This window comes from Giraffa tippelskirchi, chromosome 7, assembly GCF_054371585.1.
Source record: "Giraffa tippelskirchi isolate mGirTip1 chromosome 7, T2T-mGirTip1v1.2.pri, whole genome shotgun sequence".
Classification (NCBI taxonomy): Eukaryota; Metazoa; Chordata; class Mammalia; order Artiodactyla; family Giraffidae; genus Giraffa; species Giraffa tippelskirchi.
The window spans coordinates 86,281,852-86,308,154 of record NC_137281.1 but is presented as its reverse complement, the minus strand read 5'-3'; the positions used below and the strand labels follow the sequence as shown (position 1 = coordinate 86,308,154).

Genomic DNA, 26,303 nt, shown 5'->3' with positions numbered 1-26,303 from the left:
CGATTTTTACAATCTATTTCTTACTTTTTAAAACAGTTATTTTCAAACTGATCTGAAATATTTAACAAATCTTATCACAAATGGTGCAAATGGCTAGTGGTCTGGTGTTATGAGATGAAAACATAAAGGTAGTTATCAGGTTCTTTAAAACAGGTGGCTTCCAGGCTCTATTTTTGGGGTCTGTGTGTCTACAATAATTATGCTCAGTGTACTATACTCACTATAACAAAGACTATATTTGCTTCTAATGGATACTGTGAAAGCAAATAATTGTTTTAGACAAATAGCTGTTTTTTTTTTTTTTTAAGAATTACTGATTATGTGAGGAAAGATCTGTGTCTATCTTGAGAGAGTAATAAAAGGGCCCAAAACTACTTTGTGGGAGAAATTACCTAAAAATCTATTGAATTAAATTCTTACTTTAAAACATTGATCATTTCCCCTGAAATTTGTTTAAACAAATGGCTAAACAAGCTGATTAAAATTTGTTAAGTTCTATATAACCATATGTCAATTTGTCTGATTGTATGTGAATATCTGCATTTCAGAGATTCAAGTGTTTTTCAATAGTTTTCTTTGGTTCTTTAAACTACCTTATTTTAATTAAAACAAACAAACAGAACCCAACCACATCATATTTATAGAGGCTGCTTGTCTACAGTCAGGTCCATTGGAAAATATCATGGTAACAAAAGTTACTGCTCAGAGACTCTTGAGATATCTATAGATATTTTCTCTTCAGTTAAACCTCTAAATCACTAGATTTAGGAGAGTATCAACTGATTTCCTATGATGTGAGGTTTCTGACATTTAGTCCAATCACAACTGACTGCTGTCTAAAACGAAGTATGGTATGTGACACTTCACTGAACTAAAAGCTCAATGCCAGAGCACAGATTAGTTTTTTTGCTTACTGCGCATCAAAGTTTAAACAAGACCTTTCTGAGAAAGACAGTGAAAGGGGCACTGCTGCTGCTGCTGCTGCTAAGTCGCGTCAGTCGTGTCCAACTCTGTGAGACCCCATAGACAGCAGCCTACCAGGCTCTGCTGTCCCTGGGATTCTCCAGGCAAGAACACTGGAGTGGGTTGCCATTTCCTTCTCCAGTGCATGAAAGTGTAAAGTGAAAGTGAAGTCGTGTCCGACTCAGCGACCCCATGGACTGCAGCCTACCAGGCTCCTCCATACATGCGATTTTCCAGGCAAGAGTACCGGAGTGGGTTGCCATTGCCTTCTCCGGAAAGGGGCACTATTTCACTTTAGTTTGAAGTGAGAGAGTGTTTCATTCACATTCACATACTACACAAGCACTAGCAGAAGGTTCATACACCGAAGCAGCATCACAAATGTATGTGGAATGAATGAATGGAAATTTGCCTTCTAATGTGTAAATTTTATACAGTAATGATATCATCTGTATCTTTTTGTTTGTTTCTATGTAAAAGGGGGGCTTCCCTGGTGGCTCAGTGGTAAAGAATTCACCTATCAATACAGGAAATGAGGGTTTGATCCCTGGGTTGGGATGATCTTCTGGAGAAGGAAATGGCAATCCACTTCAGTATTCTTGTCTGGGAAATTCCATGGACAGAGTAGCCTGATGGACTACAGTCCAAGGGATCACAAAAGAGTCGAATATGAACGACTTAGCAGCTAAACAACAACAATGTAAAAGGGGAAAAAAACCTAGAACAAATTTCTACAGAAGCATTACGATAAGAAAAAATCAATAGTAGGTATGACTCCTTAAGATGAAACATCTAACACTCCAAAAAACTTCTAACAGTAGACTGATCTGAGGTCACAGAACCAAGTCTGTCTGGAAATAAAACTTTGACTTCAAGGAAGATTTGGGGTGAGTTAAAAGGACAATTTTCATATATGTGTGAGGTTACAATGGGAGTTAGGTTAAATGTCTTAGCTAAGAGTCAAAAGAGAAAGAAAAAGGTACATTTTATACCAAGACAGTGCTGGGTCAGAACTTAGGAGATCCAATTCTAGTTCTGGCAACACTGCTGGCTTGCAAAGTCACTAATTCTTTCTGGGCTTCAGTTTCTTCATGTATTAAATGAAAGAATGAGCCCAGGGTGGTGAACTTCTTCTTAAAGGGCTTGATAGTAAGTATCTATAGGCCAAGATACAAAATGAAAAATATTACCGACCATCTCCACAGTTAAAAATCTAAGTGCAACTTTACAGCTGGCCCTCCCTATCCACAGTTCTGTATCTGGGGATTCAACCAACTGTGGATCCTGTAGTACTTTACTACAAATTTACTGAGAAAAATCCACATGTAAGCGGACAAGTACAGTTCTAACCCATGTTGTTCAAGGGTCAACTGTAGTTATTTATATAACCTATTAAAGTGTAACCACTTGAAAAATGTAAAATTTATCCTTAGGTCTTGGGCCATAAAAACAAGTTTTATTTGGCCCAGGGTATATAGTTTGATGATCCTGGAGCAGACTAACAAGACATGTAACGCTGTGTGCTAAGTCGCTTCAGTCATGTTAGACTCTATGCGTCCTACGGACTGTGGCCTACCAGGCTCCTCTGTCCATGGGGATTCTCCAGGCAAGAATACTGGAGTGGGTTGCCCTGCCCTCCTCCAGGGGATCTTTCCAACCCAGGGATTGAACCTGTGTCTCTTACATCTCCTGCACTAGCAGGCTGGTTCTTTACCACTAGCGCCACCTGGAAAGCCCTTATCCAATTCTGAAAGTGAAAGTTGCTCAATCTTGTCCAACTCTTTGCAACCCCAAGGACTATACAGTCCATGGAATTCTCCAGGCCAGAATACTGGAGTGGGTAGCCCTTCCTTTCTCCAGGGGATCTTCCCAACCCAGGGATGGAAACCAGGTCTTCCATGTTATAGGCGGATTCTTTACCAGCTGAGTCATGAGGGAAGACCAATTCTAAATGCTATTAATTTCTGGAATAACTTACTCTGTACTTTCCACTTAGTGGCTAATAGAAAATACTGCTGTTTAAAAGCAATGAAAACAAAAGTGAATATTTCACAGGTGAAATGGCAGAGGAACGGCCCTTTGAAATTTCAGGAAACTAGAGTGCTCAATGGAGAAGGCAATGGCACCCCACTCCAGTACTCTTGCCTGGAAAATCCCATGGACAGCGGAGCCAGGTAGGCTGCGGTCCATGGGGTGACTAAGAGTCGGACATGACTAAGCGACTTCACTTTCACTTTTCACTTTCATGCTTTGGAGAAGGAAATGGCAACCCACTCCAGTGTTCTTGCCTGGAGAATCCCAGGGACGGGGGAGCCTGGTGGGCTGCCGTCTACGGGATCGCACAGAGTCGGACACCACTGAAGTGACTTAACAACAGCAGCAGCAGAGTACCCAACAGAATCATACAGCTCATTACCAAGGCACATAGTGCCCCCTGGTGGTTGAATTATCAGATGCAAGAAGTAGCTGCTGCTGCTGCTGCTAAGTCACTTCAGTCATGTCCGACTCTGTGCGACCCCATAGACGGCAGCCCACCAGGCTCCACCGTCCCTGGGATTCTCCAGGCAAGAACACTGGAGTGGGTTGCCATTTCCTTCTCCAGTAGGGAATTTGTACATGCAGGTAGTGGCATATACCCTCACATTGAAAGGTTGTAAGTCTATGAAAATAACACATTACCTTCAATTTTTAGATGAGAAAATGTAAACTTATACAGATTAAATAACTTTTGTTTATAAAACAAGTAACGGGAATCTAGTCTCTGACTCATTGTTATTTCTATTACTTCACTGCTTCTATTCAGAAATCAAGATCTTAAAGTAATGAAATAGCAAAAATTATTACTACAATCTCCAAGAATCTTCCTTTGAAATATTCCCCAGATTTACTGTTCCAAGTCACTGCTCTCATCTTCATCCGGGCCTACCACATGCTTGTGTGTGTGTGTTTAGTTGCTCAGTTATGTCTAACTCTTCACGACCCCATGGACTGTAACCCACCAGGCTCCTCTGTCCATGGAATTCTCCAGGCAATAATACTCGAGTGGGTTGCCATTCCCTTTTCCAGGGGATCTTCCCAACCCAGGGATTGAATCCAGGTCTCATGCAGTGTAGGCAGATTCTTTACTGACTTCCCACCAGGGAAGAAGCCCCACCACATGTTTAGATCAGCCTGCTGCTACTACTGAACTGTCTCCCTGACTCCACCACTCTTCCTCTCTAATCTTGTGCAGAACCTGCCAAGAACTGCTAATAAAAGCTGTTTAATAAAACCACATGCACACTTGCTCAGGAGTCTGAAATGGTCCCTTTTTAACTGATCATGTCCAGATTCTTACTTGCATTTTAACACTTGGCTCCAAACTTCCTTCCACTTTATTATAATCTCTTACTAATTCTGACCAAAAACTCTAGGCCAGAGCTTCCTTACTTTTCCATCTTTTCAACAATAGACACACAAATTGGATCCTCTTTCTTTATGTGTATTGATATTGCCTTGTCCTCCTGCCAATTGATAAAAATAGTTTATATACTTTTTTCTAATATACTTAACAAGTTTTTAAAAATGTTTTGATACATTTATAACATTGTTATACACAAGACAGAAATATAAGTTTTATTCCTTCTACTAAATGGGGGTTAATTATCAACATTATTTCTTGAATAATTATTATTTCTCCACTGTCTGAAATTACTCACTTAACAAATATTTGTTTAGTGCTACTGATAAGCCAGGCTCTGTTCTAGGTGATGGTGATACTATACTGAACAAGACAAATGCAATGAATGCATTAATAAAAAGAGAACATTTCTGAGTGTTAAGTGTTCTGGAAAAAAAAACACACAAAAGCTAAAAAACAAAACATGGTGGTATGTTACAGTGATGTTCCAGTAAATGTTTAACAACTGGCTCTGGTTTGTAGCACTTGTCACTGTAAATACTCCCCCATGCTCAACTTCGAGCTACTGGGTCATGTCATTGGGTTTGCAAAACTTCCTGAAAATTTAACAATTGGCTTGGGAACAAGCCACCAAGTACCCCAGTGTGTGACAGAGACCAAGGGGCTATGCTGGGTGGGTAATCATGGAAGACCCAAGAAGAGACCTTCTGAGGATGATGGACAAGAAACCAGACAGTTGTTTGTGAAGGAAATGCAGTCCTGGGAGAAGAACAACAAGGCCTTCTACTAGAAGCAAAGACCCTGTGATGCATGTAAGATTGCTTCTGAGGAATTACTAAAAGCTTCTGTCCTTCTGTGAAACCCCATGGACTTTGCAAAGGGATTTGAAAGTCTATCGGAAACATTTCAAGACAGGTGCTGTTTGGTAGTAATATCTTGCCTTTCTGTGACTAGCAGTATGTTTCCTTAACTTTGTAACTGCAAAACATCCACTGCAGTGTTCAGATGAACATTCCATTACCCTGTGAGCACCACAATCCATCTGACTCAAATTATGTCACTCACTTAGATGTCTCAAGAGTCTTAAACCAAGGGGCAATGACTTGACTAAGGTACTGATACCTTCTGAACTTGCCAGTTTGGTATTAAATACAATATATATCAAATGTAAGCACCCTAGTAGAAATACAAGCTTAACTGCATGGGCCAGAGCCCTAACCCAAACAGGTATTTTAGCTTTCTTATTTTGGTGTGAAGTAATAGCACAACGAAGGGATCTACTCAGCAATGTTAAGAATACACAGTCAGCATGTGGCATGGGACCTCCCAAAGAGTGTGTAACTGATTGGGAAAACAACATAAACACACATGAAATAACAGAGGAGTAACAACTATGGCAGTATCAGATCATGTGTTATCATAACTAAGTGCCAATATCAGTGGCACAAATATACATATAAGAGAAAAGCTACATGTGCTGAAAAAGAAGAGGAAGATTTATGAGGGCTCCATTGGGCTTAATCTGAGCCAAGAAAGATTAACTGAATTTTATAGTGGTAGCTGAAAAACGGGAAAGGGGGAAGTGACCAAAGAGAAAACGGGGGGAAAAAGGCTGCAGAGTGACAGGAATTAGACTGGTTTCATTAGAAAGTGAGTTAACTAGGGTTAAAGGGAAATAAGGTCGGATAGATAAAATAAAGGTAGACTGTGCAGTGAAGTAGCCTGGTGATTCTGGAAAATCTCCAAAAGCAATGGAGAGGCAATGTGAGTTCCTGAAAGAAGTGGGGATGGAAAGGAATGTAATGAAAATACTGTTTTAGGAAAATGGGTCACTTAGTAATCTTGTATCATCAAGCAGACCCCTTGAGCTCAGCAGCCCACACCTGCTTAAGAGTGCAGGCAGATACAACTCCCTTAATTTCTAGAATCTGAAAGTTCTAAGTAAGACATAGCCTATAGGTTGTACTTGACTGAATCATATTAAAAAGGGTATTCTTGGTTACATTTTAATATTTCTACTTAAATACCTTTATTTAGCCTCTTCCCAACTCATCCTAGAAAGGCAGGAGAGAATACCAGGACCTTTGTCTGTTTAGGTATTTACTTTTCATGACCTACAACTAGAAACGATACATCTCTGTGACTACATTTTCGGGACTGAAAGCTGGTACAGATTCTGCACAGCAGAGAGTCAGGGTGGGCACAATTGGTCCTGGGAGGACAAGATGCAACCAACTGGCTCCAGACATATAGGCACTTACCTAGCAATCCCCTCCTTGGTGTAGAAGACAGAGTAGGTAAGGTTGTCCCCATGAGGATCTGATGCAGGTGTCCGCCATGTCAATTTGATGAAGCGGGTAGAGACCAGGGAGGCCACGACATCCCTTGGAGCTGAAGGCAGTGGTCCAGTTGTGGCTGGTGCTAGATGGTCAGTAGTGGCACTGGTCAGTGAAGTGGGAGGTAATGTTGGGATGGCAACATCTTGTCATGTGCAAATATTGGGGAATATGAAGGGCAAACCACGACGGTTTTAAAAAAGAGAACAGAAAAAACAAAAAACAAAAAAGAAATAAACAAAACCACGATGGGAAATAAAATAAAATGAATGAACATAAAAAAGGCCATTAAACTGAAGGCTAACATGCAGGCCAGGGGTAACTACTGAAAACTAATGGGCACTAGTCAAGACACACCACTGCAGAGCAAGCGACTTTCTGGTCACTATGATGGCTGTGGGTGAGGGACAGCGAGAGTGACAGCTGAGAACAGAACATCTCACAGAAGCACACATCAGTGCTCAAGTCATTTTCTTTAGTTCTGAGAGCAGCATGCAACATCTGTCAAATTTTGCATGTATAAGTCTTACATGTGATAAAAACCTCAGTATTTTTTTCCCACTTTATCAAATATTGAATAATGTGTGTAGTATGGCTGAGCCTAGTTACACTTACCTTGGGCCCCAGACTATCGTGACCTCACTCCAGAGCTGTGTGTGCCTCTAGCTCTGCAGGAGTTCAAAAGTCACATCTTCAAGTGAAATCTAACATTAAAGTCTGCTCTCTGTGGCTGGCAATACCCAGGGAAGTCTGATAACTTTCCTCAATTCACTAAGTTACAGTTCATTTGCCATCTTATCAATTCATTTAATTACAACAGTATAATATCATGAATCACAAATCCCAAAGCCACACAAACACAACACATATTGTTTTGTGTTTACACAAAATACAAATTGTTACATCTGTTTGGTACAGTCCTCACTACCAAGTAACAGACTACAACTGCTAGCAGACTTCAGGGACTCAATGGGACAGATGAAGCGGTGGCAAATCAGAGCTCTGCTATTCAAATGCTTGTCTGTATGTCCCTTCTGTTGCAGGACACTTCTGATTTTAGAAGTCCATTCCTAATATACATCTAAAATATTCTTCACCTTGGAGTACACGTTTACTCTCACAATTTTAATTTTAATCTCACAATTTTCAAATGAAAGAATTCATTAGAAATGTGTCATAACTTTAACGGGGAAGTTAGAAGAAGAGAACCAGACAGGAAAATACGAAAATTCTGGACCTCATTTCAATGAAATAGTAGGAAAACAACCTCCTGAAAATGTCTGTGAACTCTGAAAGAATCTTTTAAAGTGAGGCAGTCTAAATGAATATGCCAGTGAGAATAAATACTCCAAGGCAAAGGACAGAGGAAGAAAATGTAAAATCTCCCTACAGCTACCATTTATTGAACACTTTCTACATGGCACTCTGGCTTTTTGTATGAAAATGTTAGTCACTGAGTCGTGTCTAACTCTTTGCCACCCCATGGACTGTATCCTTCCAAGCTCCTCTGTCTATGGAATTCTCCAGGAAAGAACACTAGAGTGGGCTGCCATTCCCTTCTCCAGAGGATCTTCCCAACCCAGAGATTGAACCCAGGTCTCCTACATTGCAGGTGGATTCTTTACTGTCTGAGCGATCAGGATTCTTTATGTAGATTCATTCAGTCTTTACAACTCTATGAAATAGGTATTATCGTTGTATCTCTGTATTATATATGGAGACTACATTTAAAAGGGCTAAATCACTCTTCCTAGGAATAGGAAGTGGTGGAGTGTTAAAACCAATCATGGTTTTTAGCTTAAGAGACCTCTGGATTTAATCAATAGGAGTTTTTCGCCTTGGTCATGCCATGGGTAACAGCAGTGGTCAGGGGCTCCTGCTTCTTTTTGTCAGTCCCCCACCCCCCGCCCCCAAATCCCATGAAGGCAATGCAAAGGCCCAGGACGAGTGCCTGCATATGCACTAGGTGTTACAAGAGAAAATCACTGAGCTTGTGAAGGTCTTTACAGTTCTGTGTATTCTTGCCACCTCATCTTAATATCTTCTGCTTCTGTTAGGTCCATACTGTTTCTGTCCTTTATTGTGCCCATCTTTACATGAAATGTACCCTTGGTATCTCTGGTTTTCTTGAAGAGATCTCTCGTCTTTCCCATTCTGTTGTTTTCCTCTATTTCTTTGCACTGATCACTGAGGAAAGCTTTCTTATCTCTCTTTGCTACTTTTTGGAACTCTGCATTCAAATGGGTATATCTTTCCTTTTCTCCTTTGCCTTTAGCTTCTCTTCTTTTCTCAGCTATTTGTAAGGCCTCTTCAGACAACCATTTTGCCTTGTTGCATTTCTTTTTCTTGGGGATGGTCTTGATCCCTGCCTCCTGTACAATGTCACGAACCTCTGTCCATAGTTCTTCAAGCACTCTGTCTACCAGATCTAATCCCTTAAATCTATTTGTCACTTCCACTGTATAATCATGTTTAGGTCATACCTGACTGGTCTAGCGATTTTCTCTACTTTTTTCAGTTTAAGTCTAAATTTTGCAACAAGGAGTTCATGATCTGAGCCACAGTCAGCTCCTGGTCTTGTTTTTGCTGACTGTACAGAGCTTCTCCATCTTTGGTTGCAGAAAATATAATTAATCTGATTTTGGTATTGATCATCTGGTCACATCCATGTGTAGAGTCATCTCTTGTGCTGTTGGAAGAGGGTGTTTTGCTATGGCCAGTGCGTTCTCTTGGCAAAACTGTTAGCCTCTGTCCTGCTTCATTTTGTACTCCAAGCCAATCTGTCTGTTACTCCAGGTATCTCCTGACTTCCTACTTTTTCATTCCAGTCCCTTATGATGAAAAGGACATCTTTTTTTCCTGTTAGTTTAGAAAATCTTATAGGTCTTTGTAGAATCATTCAACTTGAGCTTCTTTGGCATTAGTGGTTGGGGCATAGACATGGATTACTGTGATATTGAATGGTTTGCCTTGGAAACGAACAGAGATCATTCTGTCATTTTTGAGACTGCACCCAAGTACTGCATTTCGGACTGTCTTGTTACTATGAGGTCTACTCCATTTCTTCTAAGGGATTCTTGCCCACAGTAGTAGATATAGTGGTCATCTGAATTAAATTCGCCTATTCCTGTTCACTGATTCCTAAAATGTCAATTTTCACTCTTGCCTTCTCCTATTTCACCACTTCTGATTTACACTGATTAATGGACCTAACATTCTAGCTTCCTATGTAATATTATTCTTTACAGCATTGTACTTTAATTTTACCACCAGACACATCCACAACTGGGCAGCACCGTGGATGCCCACGCTCTTCATTCCTTCTGGAGCTACTTCTCTGCTCTTCTCTAGTAGCATACTGGACACATACCAACCTGGGGGCGGGGGGGCTGGGGTGGGTGGGTTCATCTTTCAGTGTCATATCTTTTTGCCCCTTCGTACTGTTGATGAGGTTCTCAAGGCAAGAATGCTGAAGCAGTCTGCCATTCTCTTCTCCAGTGGACCATGTTTTGTCAGCACTCTTCACCATGACCCATCCGTCTTGGGTGATGTAAGTCACCAAAATAAAAAATCAAAGAGGGAATAATGCTACCAACCATACAGGTACTAAAAATCACAAGGGAATATGTGGCTTCCCTGGTGGCTCAGACAGTAAAGAATCTGCCTGCAACGTAGGAGACCTGGGTTCAATTTCTGGGTCGGGAAGATCCTTGGACAAGGGAACAGCTCCCCACTCCTGTATTCTTGCCTGGAGAATTCTATAGGCAGAGGTTCCTGGCGGGCTACAGTCCATGAGGTCACAGAGTCGGACACAACTGAGGGACTAGAGAGAGAGAGATTATGAACAACTTTACGTCAATAAATTAGACAACTTAAAGGAAGTAAAAAAGTCCCCAGAAAGACAGTAATTACCAAAAGCTACCCAAGAGGAAACACAAAATCTGGATAGAATTATGTAACAAATAGAGAAACTTAGTTAGTAAATAATAATCTTTCCACAGAGAAAAGCCCAAGTCCAGATGATTTTGCTGGTGAATGTTATCAAGTATTTAAAAGAAGACTTGATACTAATCCTTCACCACTCTTTCAGAAAGAGAAGCACTTTCAACTCATTCTGTGAAGCTAGTATTACTCTGATATAAAAGCCAGACAAAGATACCACATGAAAAGAAAACTACAGAGCAACATCCCTCATCATCATAGATACAAAATATTAGCAATCCACTTTTGGGAACATAGTAAGACGATTATAAATCATGATCAAGTAGAATTTATCACAGGAATTGAAGACTAGTTTAATATCCAGAAATCAATGTAATACACCATATTAAGAGGAAGAAAACCCAGTTCCACTATGGTTGTTGGCTCCAGTTTAATGATACACTAGACCTTGACAAAGTATCACTTTTAGTATATAATAATTATGAGCTTTACCTATAGATCTATGCACTTGAAACTGTTTCTAGGTAGAGATCATTAAATTCAGTGCTGGGCATGTTGCTCTCAGTTAAGTGGATACAGTTATTTTAATCTGACACCCACTTATACCAGCCAAGCGAACTATCAGCAGCAGGCACATTTAAGTTTCCTTTGGAAATTTCATTTTGTAATTTTCAAAATTTGTTTTAAAAATTTGTTCTTTTTTCATAATTTTTCTCTGAAAATAGATTAGGTTTAGAACTTCTTTCAAAATCTTCCGAACCTCCTTCCAAAGTTAAGAAAGTACAGGGGAAGGGTCAGTAGAAGGAAAGAAATCTTAAAAATCAGGGCAGAAATAAATGCAAAAGAAACAAAAGAGACCATAGCAAAAATCAACAAAACTAAAAGCTGGTTTTTCGAGAAGATAAACAAAATTGACAAGCCATTAGCCAGACTCATCAAGAAACAAAGGGAGAAGAATCAGATCAACAAAATTAGAAATGAAAATGGAGAGATCACAACAGACTCCACAGAAATACAAAGGATCATAAGAGACTACTACCAACAGCTATATGCCAATAAAATGGACAACTTGGAAGAAATGGACAAATTCTTAGAAAAGTACAACTTTCCAAAACTGAACCAGGAAGAAATAGAAGATCTTAACAGACCCATCACAAGCACGGAAATCGAAACTGTAATCAGAAGTCTTCCAGCAAACAAAAGCCCAGGACCAGACGGCTTCACAGCGGAATTCTACCAAAAATTTAGAGAAGAGCTAACACCTATCCTACTCAAACTCTTCCAGAAAATTGCAGAAGATGGTAAACTTCCAAACTCATTCTATGAGGCCACCATCACCCTAATTCCAAAACCAGACAAAGATGTCACAAAAAAAGAAAACTACAGGCCAATATCACTGATGAATACAGATGCAAAAATCCTTAATAAAATTCTAGCAAACAGAATCCAACATCATATTAAAAAGATCATACATCATGACCAAGTGGGCTTTATCCCAGGAATGCAAGGTTTTTTTAACATCCGCAAATCAATCAATGTAATACACCACATTAACAAACTGAAAGATAAAAACCATATGGTTATCTCAATAGATGCAGAAAAAGCCTTTGACAAAATTCAGCATCCATTTATGATAAAAACCCTCCAGAAAGCAGGAATAGAAGGAACATACCTCAACACAATAAAAGCTATATATGACAAACCCACAGCAAACATTATCCTCAATGGTGAAAAATTGAAAGCATTTCCCCTAAAGTCAGGAACAAGGCAAGGATGCCCACTTTCACCACTACTATTCAACATAGTTTTGGAAGTTTTGGCCACAGCAATCAGAGCAGAAAAAGAAATAAAAGGAATACAGATAGGAAAAGAAGAAGTAAAACTCTCACTGTTTGCAGATGACATGATCCTCTACATAGAAAACCCTAAAGACTCCAACAGAAAATTACTAGAGCTAATCAATGAATATAGTAAAGTTGCAGGATATAAAATTAACACACAGAAATCCCTTGCATTCCTATACTCCAATAATGAGAAAACAGAAAGAGAAATTAAGGAAACAATACCATTCACCACTGCATCAAAAAGAATAAAATACTTAGGAATATATCTGCCTAAAGAAACAAAAGACTTATATATAGAAAACTATAAAACACTATTGAAAGAAATCAAAGAGGACACAAACAGATGGAGAAATATACCGTGTACATGGATTCGAAGAATTAATATAGTGAAAATGAGTATACTACCCAAAGCAATCTATAGATTCAATGCAATCCCTATCAAGCTACCAATGGTATTTTTCACAGAACTAGAACAAATCATCTCACCATTTGTATGGAAATATAAGAAACCTCGAATAGCCAAAGCAATCTTGAGGAAGAAGAATGGAACTGGAGGAATCAACCTGCCTGACTTCAGGCTCTACTACAAAGCCACAGTCATCAAGACAGTATGGTACTGGCACAAAGATAGAAATATAGATCAATGGAACAAAATAGAAAGCCCAGAGATAAACCCACGCACCTATGGACACCTTATCTTCGACAAAGGAGGCAAGAATATACACTGGAGAAAAGACAATCTCTTTAACAAGTGGTGCTGGGAAAACTGGTCAACCACTTGTAAAAGAATGAAACTAGAACACTTCCTAACACCGTACACAAAAATAAACTCAAAATGGATTAAAGATCTAAACGTAAGACCAGAAACTATAAAACTCCTAGAGGAAAACATAGGCAAAACACTCTCCGACATAAATCACAGCAGGATCCTCCATGACCCACCTCCCAGAATATTGGAAATAAAAGCAAAAATAAACAAATGGGACCTAATTAAAATTAAAAGCTTTTGCACAACAAAGGAAACTATAAGCAAGGTGAAAAGACAGCCTTCAGAATGGGAGAAAATAATAGCAAACGAAGCAACAAAGAATTAATCTCAAAAATATACAAGCAACTCCTGCAGCTGAATTCCAGAAAAATAAACGACCCAATCAAAAAATGGGCCAAAGAACTAAACAGACATTTCTCCAAAGAAGACATACAGATGGCTAACAAACACATGAAAAGATGCTCAACATCACTCATTATTAGAGAAATGCAAATCAAAACCACAATGAGGTACCATTTCACACCAGTCAGAATGGCTGCTATCCAAAAGTCTACAAGCAATAAATGCTGGAGAGGGTGTGGAGAAAAGGGAACCCTCTTACACTGTTGGTGGGAATGCAAACTAGTACAGCCACTATGGAGAACAGTGTGGAGATTCCTTAAAAAACTGGGAATAGAACTGCCATATGACCCAGCAATCCCACTGCTGGGCATATACACCGAGGAAACCAGAATTGAAAGAGACGCGTGTACCCCAATGTTCATCGCAGCACTGTTTACAATAGCCAGGACATGGAAGCAACCTAGATGTCCATCAGCAGACGAATGGATAAGGAAGCTGTGGTACATATACACAATGGTATATTACTCAGCCATTAAAAAAAATACATTTGAATCGGTTCTATTGAGATGGATGAAACTGGAGCCCATTATACAGAGTGAAGTAAGCCAGAAAGAAAAACAACAATACAGTATACTAATGCATATATATGGAATTTGAAAGATGGTAACGATAACCCTATATGCGAGACAGAATAAGAGACACAGATGCATAGAACAATTTTATGGACTCTGAGGGAGAAGGTGAGGGTGGGACGTTCTGGGAGAACAGCATTGAAACATGTATATTATCATATGTGAAACGGAACACCATTCCATGTTCGATGCATGAGACAAGGGCTCAGGGCCAGGGCAATGGGATGACCCGGAGGGATGGGATGGGGAGGGAGGTGGGTGGGGGGTCCAGGAAGGGGAACACATGTAAACCCATGGCTGATTCATGTCAATGTATGGCAAAAACTATTACAGTATTGTAAAGTAATTAGCCCCCAACTAAAATAAATAAATTTATTAAAAAAAAAAAAAAGAAAGTACAGGGGAAAATGTCTGTTTTGCCTACATTTCCATATGTAAAGGAATAACTTAATTTGTATTTCCCAGGAACATTCATAGCAGCATTATTCAGAATTCAGTGTTCAGAACTGAGTCAGATTTACATGGTGCTTACTGCTTCAAACATAACAGCCATGTGAACAAAAGTACAGTTCCAGAGCATTTCTTTGGGGGAATGTTAACAAGTATGCCACAGAAGAAGAAAATAACCATATTTGAAAGATTGTGGAGATTGGTCATGCTTATCACATGTTAAAGACTCAGCAATTTTGTAGGGAAGAAACCTGTTCAGTTTGTTAACCTAGTATTTCTTCTTCTTATTTGATCATGAAATTCCTTTTCCCCCAGTGATCTCGTCTGGGCAATCCTGAACGAAATGATACCCAATTGATACCTGAGACACTATTGAGCAGAGAGAGCCTTTACAAGAGTCCCTGTCTGAAAACCTCCAGTCATGGTTCAACTACTTCAGTAGATAATCTATTTCACATTTTTTATTTAAAAATAAAAATGACTAAGCTTCTTATAAAAATTACTTATATACAAAGTATCTTAAGGATCAAAGTTTCACTTTGGTTTATCTCCAAAATACCACCTTTATTTTGGTCCATGTTCTTCCAAAAATTTTTCTTTTCATGAGACACTTACATGTACACATAAGTATGAGAATGAAATTATACCAACCATGTTACTTTCCAAACTGCTCTATGTCTTTAAGAGTTTCCCGTCAGGCCTCATTATTCTCAATTGCTGCATATTACTCTATAATACAAATATATCACAATTTTATTCATTTCTTTATGTTGTTTGCATTTATGTTGGTTAATTGGTTATTTAAGGCTTCTATAGATAATGTTTCTGTAAACTTTCCTATACACATATCTTTGTGCACATGTATAAACATTTCTGTAAGATAAATTCCTAAAAGTGAAAATGCCGAGCCAAAGGTTTGTAAATTTGAAAGTTGACAGAAGATCGTTATTTTGGCTTCAGTTTCAGGACAGAGAACTGAATACATTTTCGGGTCTACCACTTTATTAAAAAACAACAACAACAAATAGGACAAGAAACACACACACAAACTCCACTTTGGACAAAACTCAGAAATATGTGTAATCCCAACCCAAAATAGGAGAAGGCAATGGCACCCCACTCCAGTACTCTTGCCTGGAAAATCCCATGGACAGAAGAGCCTGGTAGGCTGCAGTCCGTGGGGTTGCGAAGAGTCGGACACGACTGAGCGACTTCACTTTCACTTTTCATTTTCATACATTGGAGAAGGAAATGGCAACCCACTCCAGTGTTCTTGCCTGGAGAATCCCAGGGACGGCGGAGCCTCTTGGGCTGCTGTCTACGGGGTCACACAGAGTCGGACATGACTGAAGCGACTTAGCAGCAGCAGCAGCAACCCAAAATATATGAAAAAAAAAAACAAAAACAAAACCAAAAATGGAGAGAGAAGTAAATTAATTAATGGAGCAAAGTCAATCTAAGTGCCTCCAGAGGGAAAGACTGATAAGACTCAAACCAACTGACCTTGAGGAACTGGCAGCACTTCAGAAGACAGTGGTGATGTAGGGGGCAGAAGCCTTAGCAGCTATAAAATCTCCAACTCACCCATGAAAATGGAGGTTTACATTCAGGAGACACCAAATCAAAGAGGCTCTGGGCTCACAGGAGACCACCAGAAGGATTTGGAACTGCCTATCTCCCTGGCTCAACAAGTTCCAGTAGGTTGGCAACCAGGCAGGCTTAATATCACTGCAGGAGATCGAAGTGAAGATGTGAAGTGAAGATCTGAAGATTTATCCAGATCGCTCTCTGGATAAACTGAAGCAGAGAAGACTTACAAATACTGCTACCTGGTGAGTTCTCAGCAACAGTTACAAAACACACGGCTACCTAATTATTCCATACTAAAGCTCAGCAGTTAAAAAACTTTATCCTCAAAAGTTTAATGAAAAACAGGATATCTGCACAAAAAGTTTAATGGAAAACAGGATCTCCTCAATCTAGGGATCAGACCTGTGTCTCTTGAATTGGCAGGTTGGAATCTGTGTAGACTTATGTTAATAGTGATTATATTGGTATTAACTTATGTCAGCCTTTAGGCATGCTGCTAAGTTGCTTCAGTCGTGTCCGACTCTGTGTGACCCCATAGACAGCAGCCCACCAGGCTCCGCCATCCCTGGGATTCTCCAGGCAAGAATACTGGAGTGGGTTGCCATTTCCTTCTCCAGTGCATGAAAGGGAAAAGTGAAAGTGAAGTTGCTCAGTCGTGTCCGACTCTTAGCGACCCCATGGACTGCAGCCTACCAGGCTCCTCCGTCCATGGGATTTTCCAGGCAAGAGTACTGGAGTGGGGTGCCATTGCCTTCTCCGGCCTTTAGGCATAGACAGTCGAAAAGATAAATTTATACTTGTAAGTATTACTGCTTTTCCTTAATTCTGGCAAACTTCTGCTCCTCCAAGGGTTACTGCAGATGTCATTTTTTCCATAGAATTTTCATCTAGTCCTTTTATACATTTCCATTTCTTTACTGAACTACCATTTATTCCCTCACGATGTTCATGCTTTCCTTTATATCTCTGAATACATTTATAATAGCTGCTTTAAATTCCTTGTCTGCTAATTTCACCATGTTTTCCATTTCTGGGTTTGTTTTCTACCAATTGACTTTTCTCCAAATTGTGGTTCACATTTTCTTTTTGGCATGTCTACTAATTTTGATTGTATGTCAGACACTGTGTATGCTACCTGATGCTTGTTTAAATTTTGTCATTTTCTTAAGTAGAGTGTTGAATTTTGTTCTGGCAGGCAGCTAATCCAACTTGTTCCTATCAAGGTGTGTTTTAAGCTTTTAGTATGGTTCTACAGTGGCCTTGAATTTAGAGCTGTACTCACCCTATGCTTAAAATACAGCCTTTTTATAGTATCTGCTGAGTGCCTGGAATGTTTCATGAGGTCTCTCTCTACTCTAGTTGAATAGAATGTGAACATTTCTCACCTCTGTGTATATTCCAATAATTTTTCTGCTTTCCAGTAGCTATTCTTTTTTTAAACAATTTATTATTTTTAATTGGAGGATAATTGCTTTACAAAGTTTTATTAGTTTCTGACATACACAAGATGAATCAGCCATAGGTATACATATGTTCCCTCCCTCTTCAACCTCCCTTTCACCTCTTACCCTATCTCACCCCTCTAGGTTGTCACAGAGCACCAGGTTGAGCTCCCTGTGTTATATAGCAACTTCCCATTAGCTATTTATTTTACATATGGTAAAGTATATATTTCAATGCTACTCTCTCAATTCATCCACCCTCTCCTGCCCCCATTGTGTTCAGTCTGTTCTCTATGTCTGAGTCTCTACTCCTGGCCCTGCAAATAGATTCATCAGTACCATTTTCAAGATTCCATATATATGCATTAATATATGATACTTTTCTCTTTCTGACTTACTTCACTCTGTACAACAGGCTTTAGTTCATCCACCTCACTACAGCGGATGCAAATGTGTTCTTTTTTATGGCCAAGTAACATTCCATTGTTTATATGTACCACAACTTCTTTATCCATTCACCTGTCAGTGGACATCTAGCCCGCTTCCACATCCTGGCCACTATTAATAGTGCTGCAATGAACATCAGGGTACCTGTATTTTTTTCAATTATGGTTTTCTCAGGGTATGTGCCAAGTAGTGGGATTGCTGAGGTCATATGGTAGTTTTATTCCTAGTAACTATTCTTTCCTTAGTAGGCGTTCTTTGCCTGGACTATGGAGAATTTGATCTGTTTTGTGCAGCTTAGTGTTTAATAAAAGACTCAAGGGGGACCCTGTACAGCTTTCCTGAGCTTCTTTGCACATCTCTCTTCTCTCCAGCAGCCTGCCCACAAAGTCTACTATCATTCTAGCCCTAAACTCTGATCTCTGTCTCCTTAGCTCTCTGAGACTGCTAAGCTCTCTGCTCCCCTTTCCTAACCCTGTACTCCAGCCTGGAAAGTGCTTCCAGGAAGAAAGCTGGGAGTCATCTCTTGGGGATTATTGTCCAGCATATTTTCAGATGTCTAGAAACATTTATTTTATACAATTTGCCCAATTTTCTAGCTGCTTACATGAGGAAAGCCAGTCCAGTACTAGCTACTCTGGCATGGCCAGAGTTATAACTTTCAAGTACTTTGAAGTTTTTACAATAATTACCTCTTTCAAAGAAGTACTGCTGTAATAAAAAACATTGTATTAAAAATATTTCTAAGCTTTTATCATTATAAGAAACATTTATGTACTTTTATATTAATTGTTGTATTCATTTCTTTCCTTTGCAGAAACTAATATCTACTACACATTCAATAAATATTTGTTCAGTGATTGAATAAATAAAAACTAAGGAAACTCTTAAAAACAAAAACATGTAATTGTGGGGATATGATGAACTTTAAAATACACACTTACATCATAAAGAAAACTTTTGAAGCTGCATCTCTAAATTTACATGAATCTTTAATTTACATGAAAATAAAGACTTTTAACTACACAAAACTAGACAGTTTTCCCTAACATTCTAATTCTCTTATAAGCCAAAAAAGGGCAGAATGATGTTTGTATATATGTAAACATACACTATTCAACTTTCAAATTAATCTCAAATTATTTTTCTCTAATTTGTAAAGTTTCACCCAACTGATTTACTTTATCAAATAAAAGTTACATGTATTCAACATTCAATTTCAGAAGGTAAGGTTTCAAGCTTTCTTATTAGTAAGTAGTTTTTAACTCATATAAGGTTCTGTATTTCCAACTCTGTACACCATAAGCAAACTAGTAGGCTCCAGGTTGAGGTTAATGAAGTGCCCAATGAATGGCTCTGCCAATGAAGCCCAACCTGAACTCCAGATTCCTGAACAAAAGGAAAATTGTTCTATGGCTATAGGAAATACTTTTAATCCCAGTTATGTTCCTGGGAGTGGATGAAGGAATGACCAGAATGAAAAGTATTACCACTTCAAAAGCAAAATCAACAAATAGCTGTTCTAATGATGCATGAAGCACCAGATTCTTATAAAGTGCAGTTCATAATTTCTCAACTTTTCAATAATTCTTTCTCTTCCACCTGTCTTACCTTATACTTTAAGTCTGGTTTGCCAAAAAATAAAAAATAAAATAAAATGACTTAGTGAAACCATCCTGGCATTTCAGATAGTATCTATACAGTAATGTCACCATAAAATCAGTGGGCCAAAGAGATACGTTATTTTTATAACTGCTGTTGAAAAGCCAATCAAAATTGCCATAAGTGCTTGTCCCATTCTGAAATTATCATAAAAATGTATATATGAATGTTCAAGTATCTCAGTGTTCATCCTTAAAATTTCTCTACTGGGTCCTACTTCACAATCCAAACAGAGAGGTTCATTCTCCCTCACTGTAGATACCTCAAACAAAGCAATAAAAAAACCTTGAGAAGCACAGGAAAACAACAAGAGTCCAATAAACAACTGTTCCTTCAGATTAAAGACATTCATATGAGGCATTTCCACTCAATGGGGAAACAGCAATTACACTAAGGCTATTAATCACAACATTTCATTAAAAAGAAAAACACTTACACAATGTGAAAAGAGCTGCAAATTATTTGCTCTTGAGAGTAATCTGTCATGTAAAGGAGCCAATGAAAAACATGTGGCAGTTACAATGAGTTCAGGGCTGTACACTGGTTGTTTTCCCAACGGTACCTCTCAACAGAGTAGGCATATTTCATGGAGGCTCATTAGTGAGAAGCGTAAGAAAAAGATGTCTTTTTGCTTTCTCAAACCAAGAGGATTCATCACTATTTTCAAATTTAAAATAGAATGATACTGAATTAAAGAAAACTAAAGCAGAGGAGTAATGCTACACAATGGTGATGGCTTAGGCTTAGCAACTGTCACAGTCTGATTTATAAACATCTGCTTTCAGGAGACTCGTATAAAGAACAGCTGTAGCCCTACTACCTATGCCCTATCCCATTCTGCTCGATGCCCGACATGGGAGTTACTGTTAAAAAAAAAAAAGTTATTTTTATAACTGCTTAACTTCTGCTTTGGCCAGAACGCCAGAAGTTACAGGTAACATAGGTTCAAAGTACAGGTAACATAGACACTTTAGAAAATAGAAGCAGATTTTAGTCTAAAGCAAGGAATAATTTCTTTAACCATCAAGTTCTATTCAATAGTAGAATGGGATGGATGTCTTGTGAGAAAGAATGCCCTATCACTGGAAAATACTAAGGGTGACTGACTGTAAAGACAATAACTGTATAGGTAAAATTTGTAACTCTAAAATTCTATAATTTTCTGAAACAGAAAAAAATGGTCTTTCCAATAAATCTCAAGGATTCTATGCTTAACATATGACTTGTTTGAAATGGCACAAATCTGACTGTTACATACTATTAAAAAGATACTTTATAATCAAACTGCTTTGTGAAATTGTGACGTGAATTTTAAGACTTGACAGATACATACTATTATCCTTCTAGGTTTACTGTGACAGAACAATGATTTATTTGATGCCTATTTTTGATCTATGAATCATCTTCCATATTATATTCATGTTATTTAACTTCTAGAAGCAGAAATCAAAATGCTTATTTCACATGCAAATAACTCCCAAATATCTTGAATCTCCTTGAAATATTTATGCAAATTCAGATAGCTTTATCCATACAGTATAATGAGGAGCCTCTAATTAATTCTAAAACTATTTGTTATTTCCCAAATATTCATAAATATTAATCCCAACAGCAGGATTAAAACAGATATGCTCAAGACCTCTACTCATATTTAAATAAAATCCACACAAATATTTATAAGTCAACATGATGCAGAAGTTGATTTAGAAGGATCCACTTATAAATTAAAGACACAAATGAAGCAGAATAAATATAAATTATTTATTAATAATACTTACCAAAATGGTACATGTTAGGCAATGCTGGGAATCATAAAGATAAATGACAAAAATGATAGAAGGCACAAACCCTTTTCACAGTGACCTTTCAGTTTAGTAGGGAAGAAATTACATGCATCATGGGGTCACAAAGGGTTGGACACAACTTAGCAGCTGAACAGCAATGACAATGACAGCAATAATAAAACTGAAAACCAGAATGGCTATATGGATAGCAGAATGCTTGTAAACGTTATTGGTTGTTTACCCTTGTGACTGTGTGGTTGACTGGCTTGTTGCTGCCCAGTACCATAAGAGAGTATCGTGTGACATACCAACATTCACTACTCAAAGTACAGTTACTACTGAATGTGTATTGCTTTTGCACCACTGTAAAGGTTGTCTGTACTTCAAACTCTATGCTCATATAATTTAATGAAATAAATTCCCTGAAAAATATAAATTATAAAATAAAATATAAATTATGAAGACACACACAATAAGAAACAGATAACCTCAAAAGCCCTGTATCTATTAAAGAAACTAAGTCAATAATTAAAACCTTCTGTAAAGAAAGCACAAGGCCCAGATGATTTCACTGGTGAATTCTACCAGCCAGTCAAAGGATAAACAATACCAATTCTCTACAGTTTCTTTGAGAAAATAGAAACAGAAAACTTCCTAAGCCATTCTATAGAGTAAGCATTATCTTAATATTAACACCACACAGATACTGCCAGAAAACTCTCAGCCAGTATACCTCATGAACACAGATGCAAAAATCCTTGAAAAAATATTAGCAAATTAAATAAAGAGAATAGACAAATCTGTGTAGAAGAACAGCAAATAGTTTATGTACTCTGCCTATGAAGAGATGGAGCATAGCTCACTACTCCTTGAGTGTAGGCTATGCACCGTGACTTCCTTCCAAAACGTACAGTATGGAAAAGGGAAAAAGGTGTCACTTCACAGTGGACATATCTGACAAACACTACCTCAGCACGTGATCAGGGTCAACACCCAGTGATCAGCCATGTTGATAGTGTGCACCTTGACATGATGTGATGAGAATGGAAATTTACTTCTTCGATCCTCCTCCCAAAAACCCATATTCCCAGTATAATCACAAGAAAAATACTAGACAAATCCTAATTGAAGGACATTCTACAAAATACTTGACCAGTGCTCCTCAAAACTTGTTATCAAAAACAAGTACAGGCTGAGAAACTGTCACAGCCAAGAGAAATCTAATGAGATATGCTGACTAAATGTAATGTGGTATTCTGGACAGACACTGAAACAGAAAAAGGACATTAGATAAAAATTAAGCAACTACGAATAAAGTATCATCTTTAGTTAATAAGAAAAAGTATCAGTGTTGTTTCATTACTTGCGACAACTGAATCTTACTAATGTAAGACATTAACAATAGGGGAAATTGCATGGGATATAGGGCAACTCCTTACATTATCTTCATAACTTTTCTATAAATCTAAAACTAATATCTAAAATAAAAAGCTTATTAAAATGTAGGCAGAAAACCAAACTGGACTCAAAGATAAAATTAGTAGGCTGGAAAATTAATTCTAAGGATTTTGCCAGAAAAAAAAAAAAACACTTAAGGACAAGAAGAGGCATGTAAAGCGAAAGTTTAAGAGGACTTAACAGAATAAGCAGCAAAAGCAATAAATGTCAAATACATAAAGTCATAAAAATTTTCTGAACCTAAACAGATGTCTGTTTTAAAGGGATCACTCAACGCTGGACAGTATGAATTGGGAGTGGAGGAAGAAATCCACATCATGAAACTGCAGAATTCAAAGGGTAAAGATAAAAATTCCAGAAGCTTATAGAGAATAAAACAAGTGACTACTATCTAAAGATGAAGAAGAAAAAGATTTTCAACAGTATGCCAAAAGACAATGAAACCTTAAAAGAGAGCAAATAATGTATTTTCAAATATGTAGTCTTGAAAATTTATTTCTCATACATCCTTTCTAAAAAATTGATGATGACATAACAAAATAAATTAAAAATGACAATTCCAAGAAAGCAGAAATTGTAATCCAAAGACTGTATGTGGGGGGAAGGTACAATATGTGACCAAAAAAGCAGTGAAAGCATGGTGAAGTTTTGTAATTATCTGGTGAGGGGAAAGAGATCATGATTAATCCTAAGTGCTGCTGGGAGAAAATATGGGTAGATATGAATGTCAAATTTCAAGGATAACTATTTGATAAATGGAAACCAATTAAGGTGGATTGGCAGGACTTACAAGGACATAAAGACAATAAGTGTCAAGATAGGTCTATAGCCAATAACCATACAATTTAAAAAAGGGGGGGCTTCCCTTGGGGCTCAGCTGGTAAAGAATCCTCCTGCAATGCAGGAGACCTGGGTTTGATCCCTGGGTTGGGAAGATCCCCTGGAGAAGGGAAAGACTACAGACTCCAATATTCTGGCCTAGAGAATTCCATGGGGTTGCAAAGAGTCAGATATGACTGAGCAAATTTCACTTCACTTCACTATAAAATAAATAAGAACAAAAGTATGAAAATGAAAGACTAGAAAACATACATATCAGGCAATGCTGTTAAAAAGAAAGCAGGCATAGTAAAGCCAATAGTGGACAAAACATAATTGAAGGTAATAAGAATTAGGGCAAAATAAACGTTTCCTGCTGATAAAATAAATACCCTGCTTTTTAAATTCTAAGGTGCACTTTTTTTTTTTTTTACATTTTAATATCTCTGAAGTCTGGATGCATTTTATAACCCATGGTGTCTCAGATTGCATGAAACATAGTAATCCACCAGGAAGCTAAGCCATGATTCCTAATGTATTAACAACATAGTTCCTAAATATATAAAGCAATAATAGAAACACTAGAGTTGAACAAATCTATAATCACACCTTTCTTAGAAATTGGCAGATTTAGTAGACAAAAATTAGGTGAGGCTCTAAAGAATTTTACAAACATACTTAATAGATTTAATCTAATATTTATAAACCATAACATCCAGTAAACGTAACACCCACAGAACTGTCACCAAAAAACCAACCATGAATTATACCACAAAAAGAATCTCAAATTCCAGTGAATTGAGAAATGCAGTCATCTGCTAACAGTAAGGGAACCGTAGATGTAATATAATTGCTATACAGGGAAGGTGGAGGGAGCAGAATAGAAAACCCTAAAAGGAGCTCCCAACAGTCTGAAGCCCAAATGAAGCTGTATTAATTCAGTACTGGTCTTCCTGGTTGTGAGAGAAGAATAACACGCTCCAAAAGGAAATAATTAAAAACTATCCAAGTATCTGAAATGTCCACTGGCACAGCTGCTGAATAGCTAAGAGACTGGTTAGGGGCACAATGCAAATGGGAACATATACTAAGAAAATGGTTGGCTAAGGCTACTTATTTTGAGTGTTCAGTTTCAAAGAAAGGGAATACAGCTGCATGTGAACGCTTCCACAGACTTCAAAGCTCCTCCTCTGAGGAACTAAGTCCCAAAGGCAGAGCAGAACTAACCTGATACCAGAGGAAGGCACTCTACTGGAAGTTTTAGTAGGTGTATGTTCTGTTAAGCAGCCCTGGCAGAGAACTGCTGGTTTAAACAAATGACTTCTAGAAACAATTGAAGGAAGTTATAAAACAAAATGAACACTAAACACTCCTCCCATTCTTGTGTGCGGGAGAGATTTTTCAATTTTAAAGCAATCATCTGACATTTTCCTGACATCAAAAGCACTCATTAAAAAAGGTGTGCCAGTCGCTAATGACGCACCAATCACAGCAGTGAGCCCAGAAAAAAGATAGCCTTCTCTCCTTTCATCCTAAATCAAAATGCTGTCTCCTAAATAAGATTCCAAAACCCAAGAGGAAAGGGAAGACAAAACGTGTAAGGTATTTCTGTTCATTATCCATTTAGACTAAACAAAAAGGGAAAACTGACTTTGTTCCAGCGTGCTTAATGATTTACATTAACGTCTAATCACAATTTCCCAAGACAGCATAGCATTTTTAAAGATTCGTAAGTACAAACTCTTGACAGTTTTTATTTCCTCAGATTGTATGAAATGTAACAGAGTACAAGAAGTACCTAATCCAAATCTTTAACAAGAAACTGTCAAGAAACTACAACTACTAAAATTTGTAAAGGAGAGTAAACTGAAGAGGAGCTCTAAATATTAGGAGAAAATTGTCATCAAACTAGAAGCCAGCTAAAATGTCTTTCACATTCTTTCTATCATTTGTGGTATAAGTATATCTGTAAGAGGAATCTCAGAGAGTAATGCTGGTGGTGAACAAAGACTTTTTTTTTTTTTTTAAATATGCATACAGCTAAAATATTAGGACATTATAGTAGTTATGAGGCAGTAGTAACATTTAAAATGCTAACACTATAGAAAAACATTTCTCAAAATGCATATCAAATTATACTATACTTTTTATGTCTAATTCTCTCTTAAGGATGAGTCAACAGGGAAATATTCTCAACAACACTAAAATCTGAAATGAAATACACTCTGATCCAGCACTGAAATTATATGAAATCAAGCAGCCAGATTGTCAGTGATGTCTTTTAGACCCAAATGATATTCTGCCAACTATGACATTATTGTATAATTTAGCATCTTTTAAATATAGCTACCAATTAAAAGATATTCAAACATACTATCTTCCTTCTGGTGTTTTAGCACTGCATAATGGATTCTTTCTTTATAACA

The 26,303-nt window shown here is 37.9% G+C and overlaps 1 protein-coding gene across 24 annotated transcripts in view; it reads right to left on the bottom strand.

Annotated features, from left to right (window-relative positions):
• The window catches only part of NEO1 (neogenin 1), a 230,586-nt gene that overhangs the window by 58,405 nt on the left and 145,878 nt on the right, over positions 1-26,303 (bottom strand). For 13 of the 24 annotated variants that reach the window (XR_014060468.1, XM_081513588.1, XM_081513596.1 and 10 more), the window contains exon 8: positions 6,625-6,784. Coding sequence is in view for 21 of the 24 variants with exons in the window: in XM_081513588.1 (XP_081369714.1) it covers positions 6,625-6,784 (160 nt within the window). In the remaining 3 variants the exon portion in view is untranslated. Of the gene's footprint in view, positions 1-6,624; positions 6,845-26,303 lie in introns of all 24 variants that reach the window. The other 11 variants (XR_014060466.1, XR_014060467.1, XM_081513585.1 and 8 more) reach the window with 1 other exon arrangement.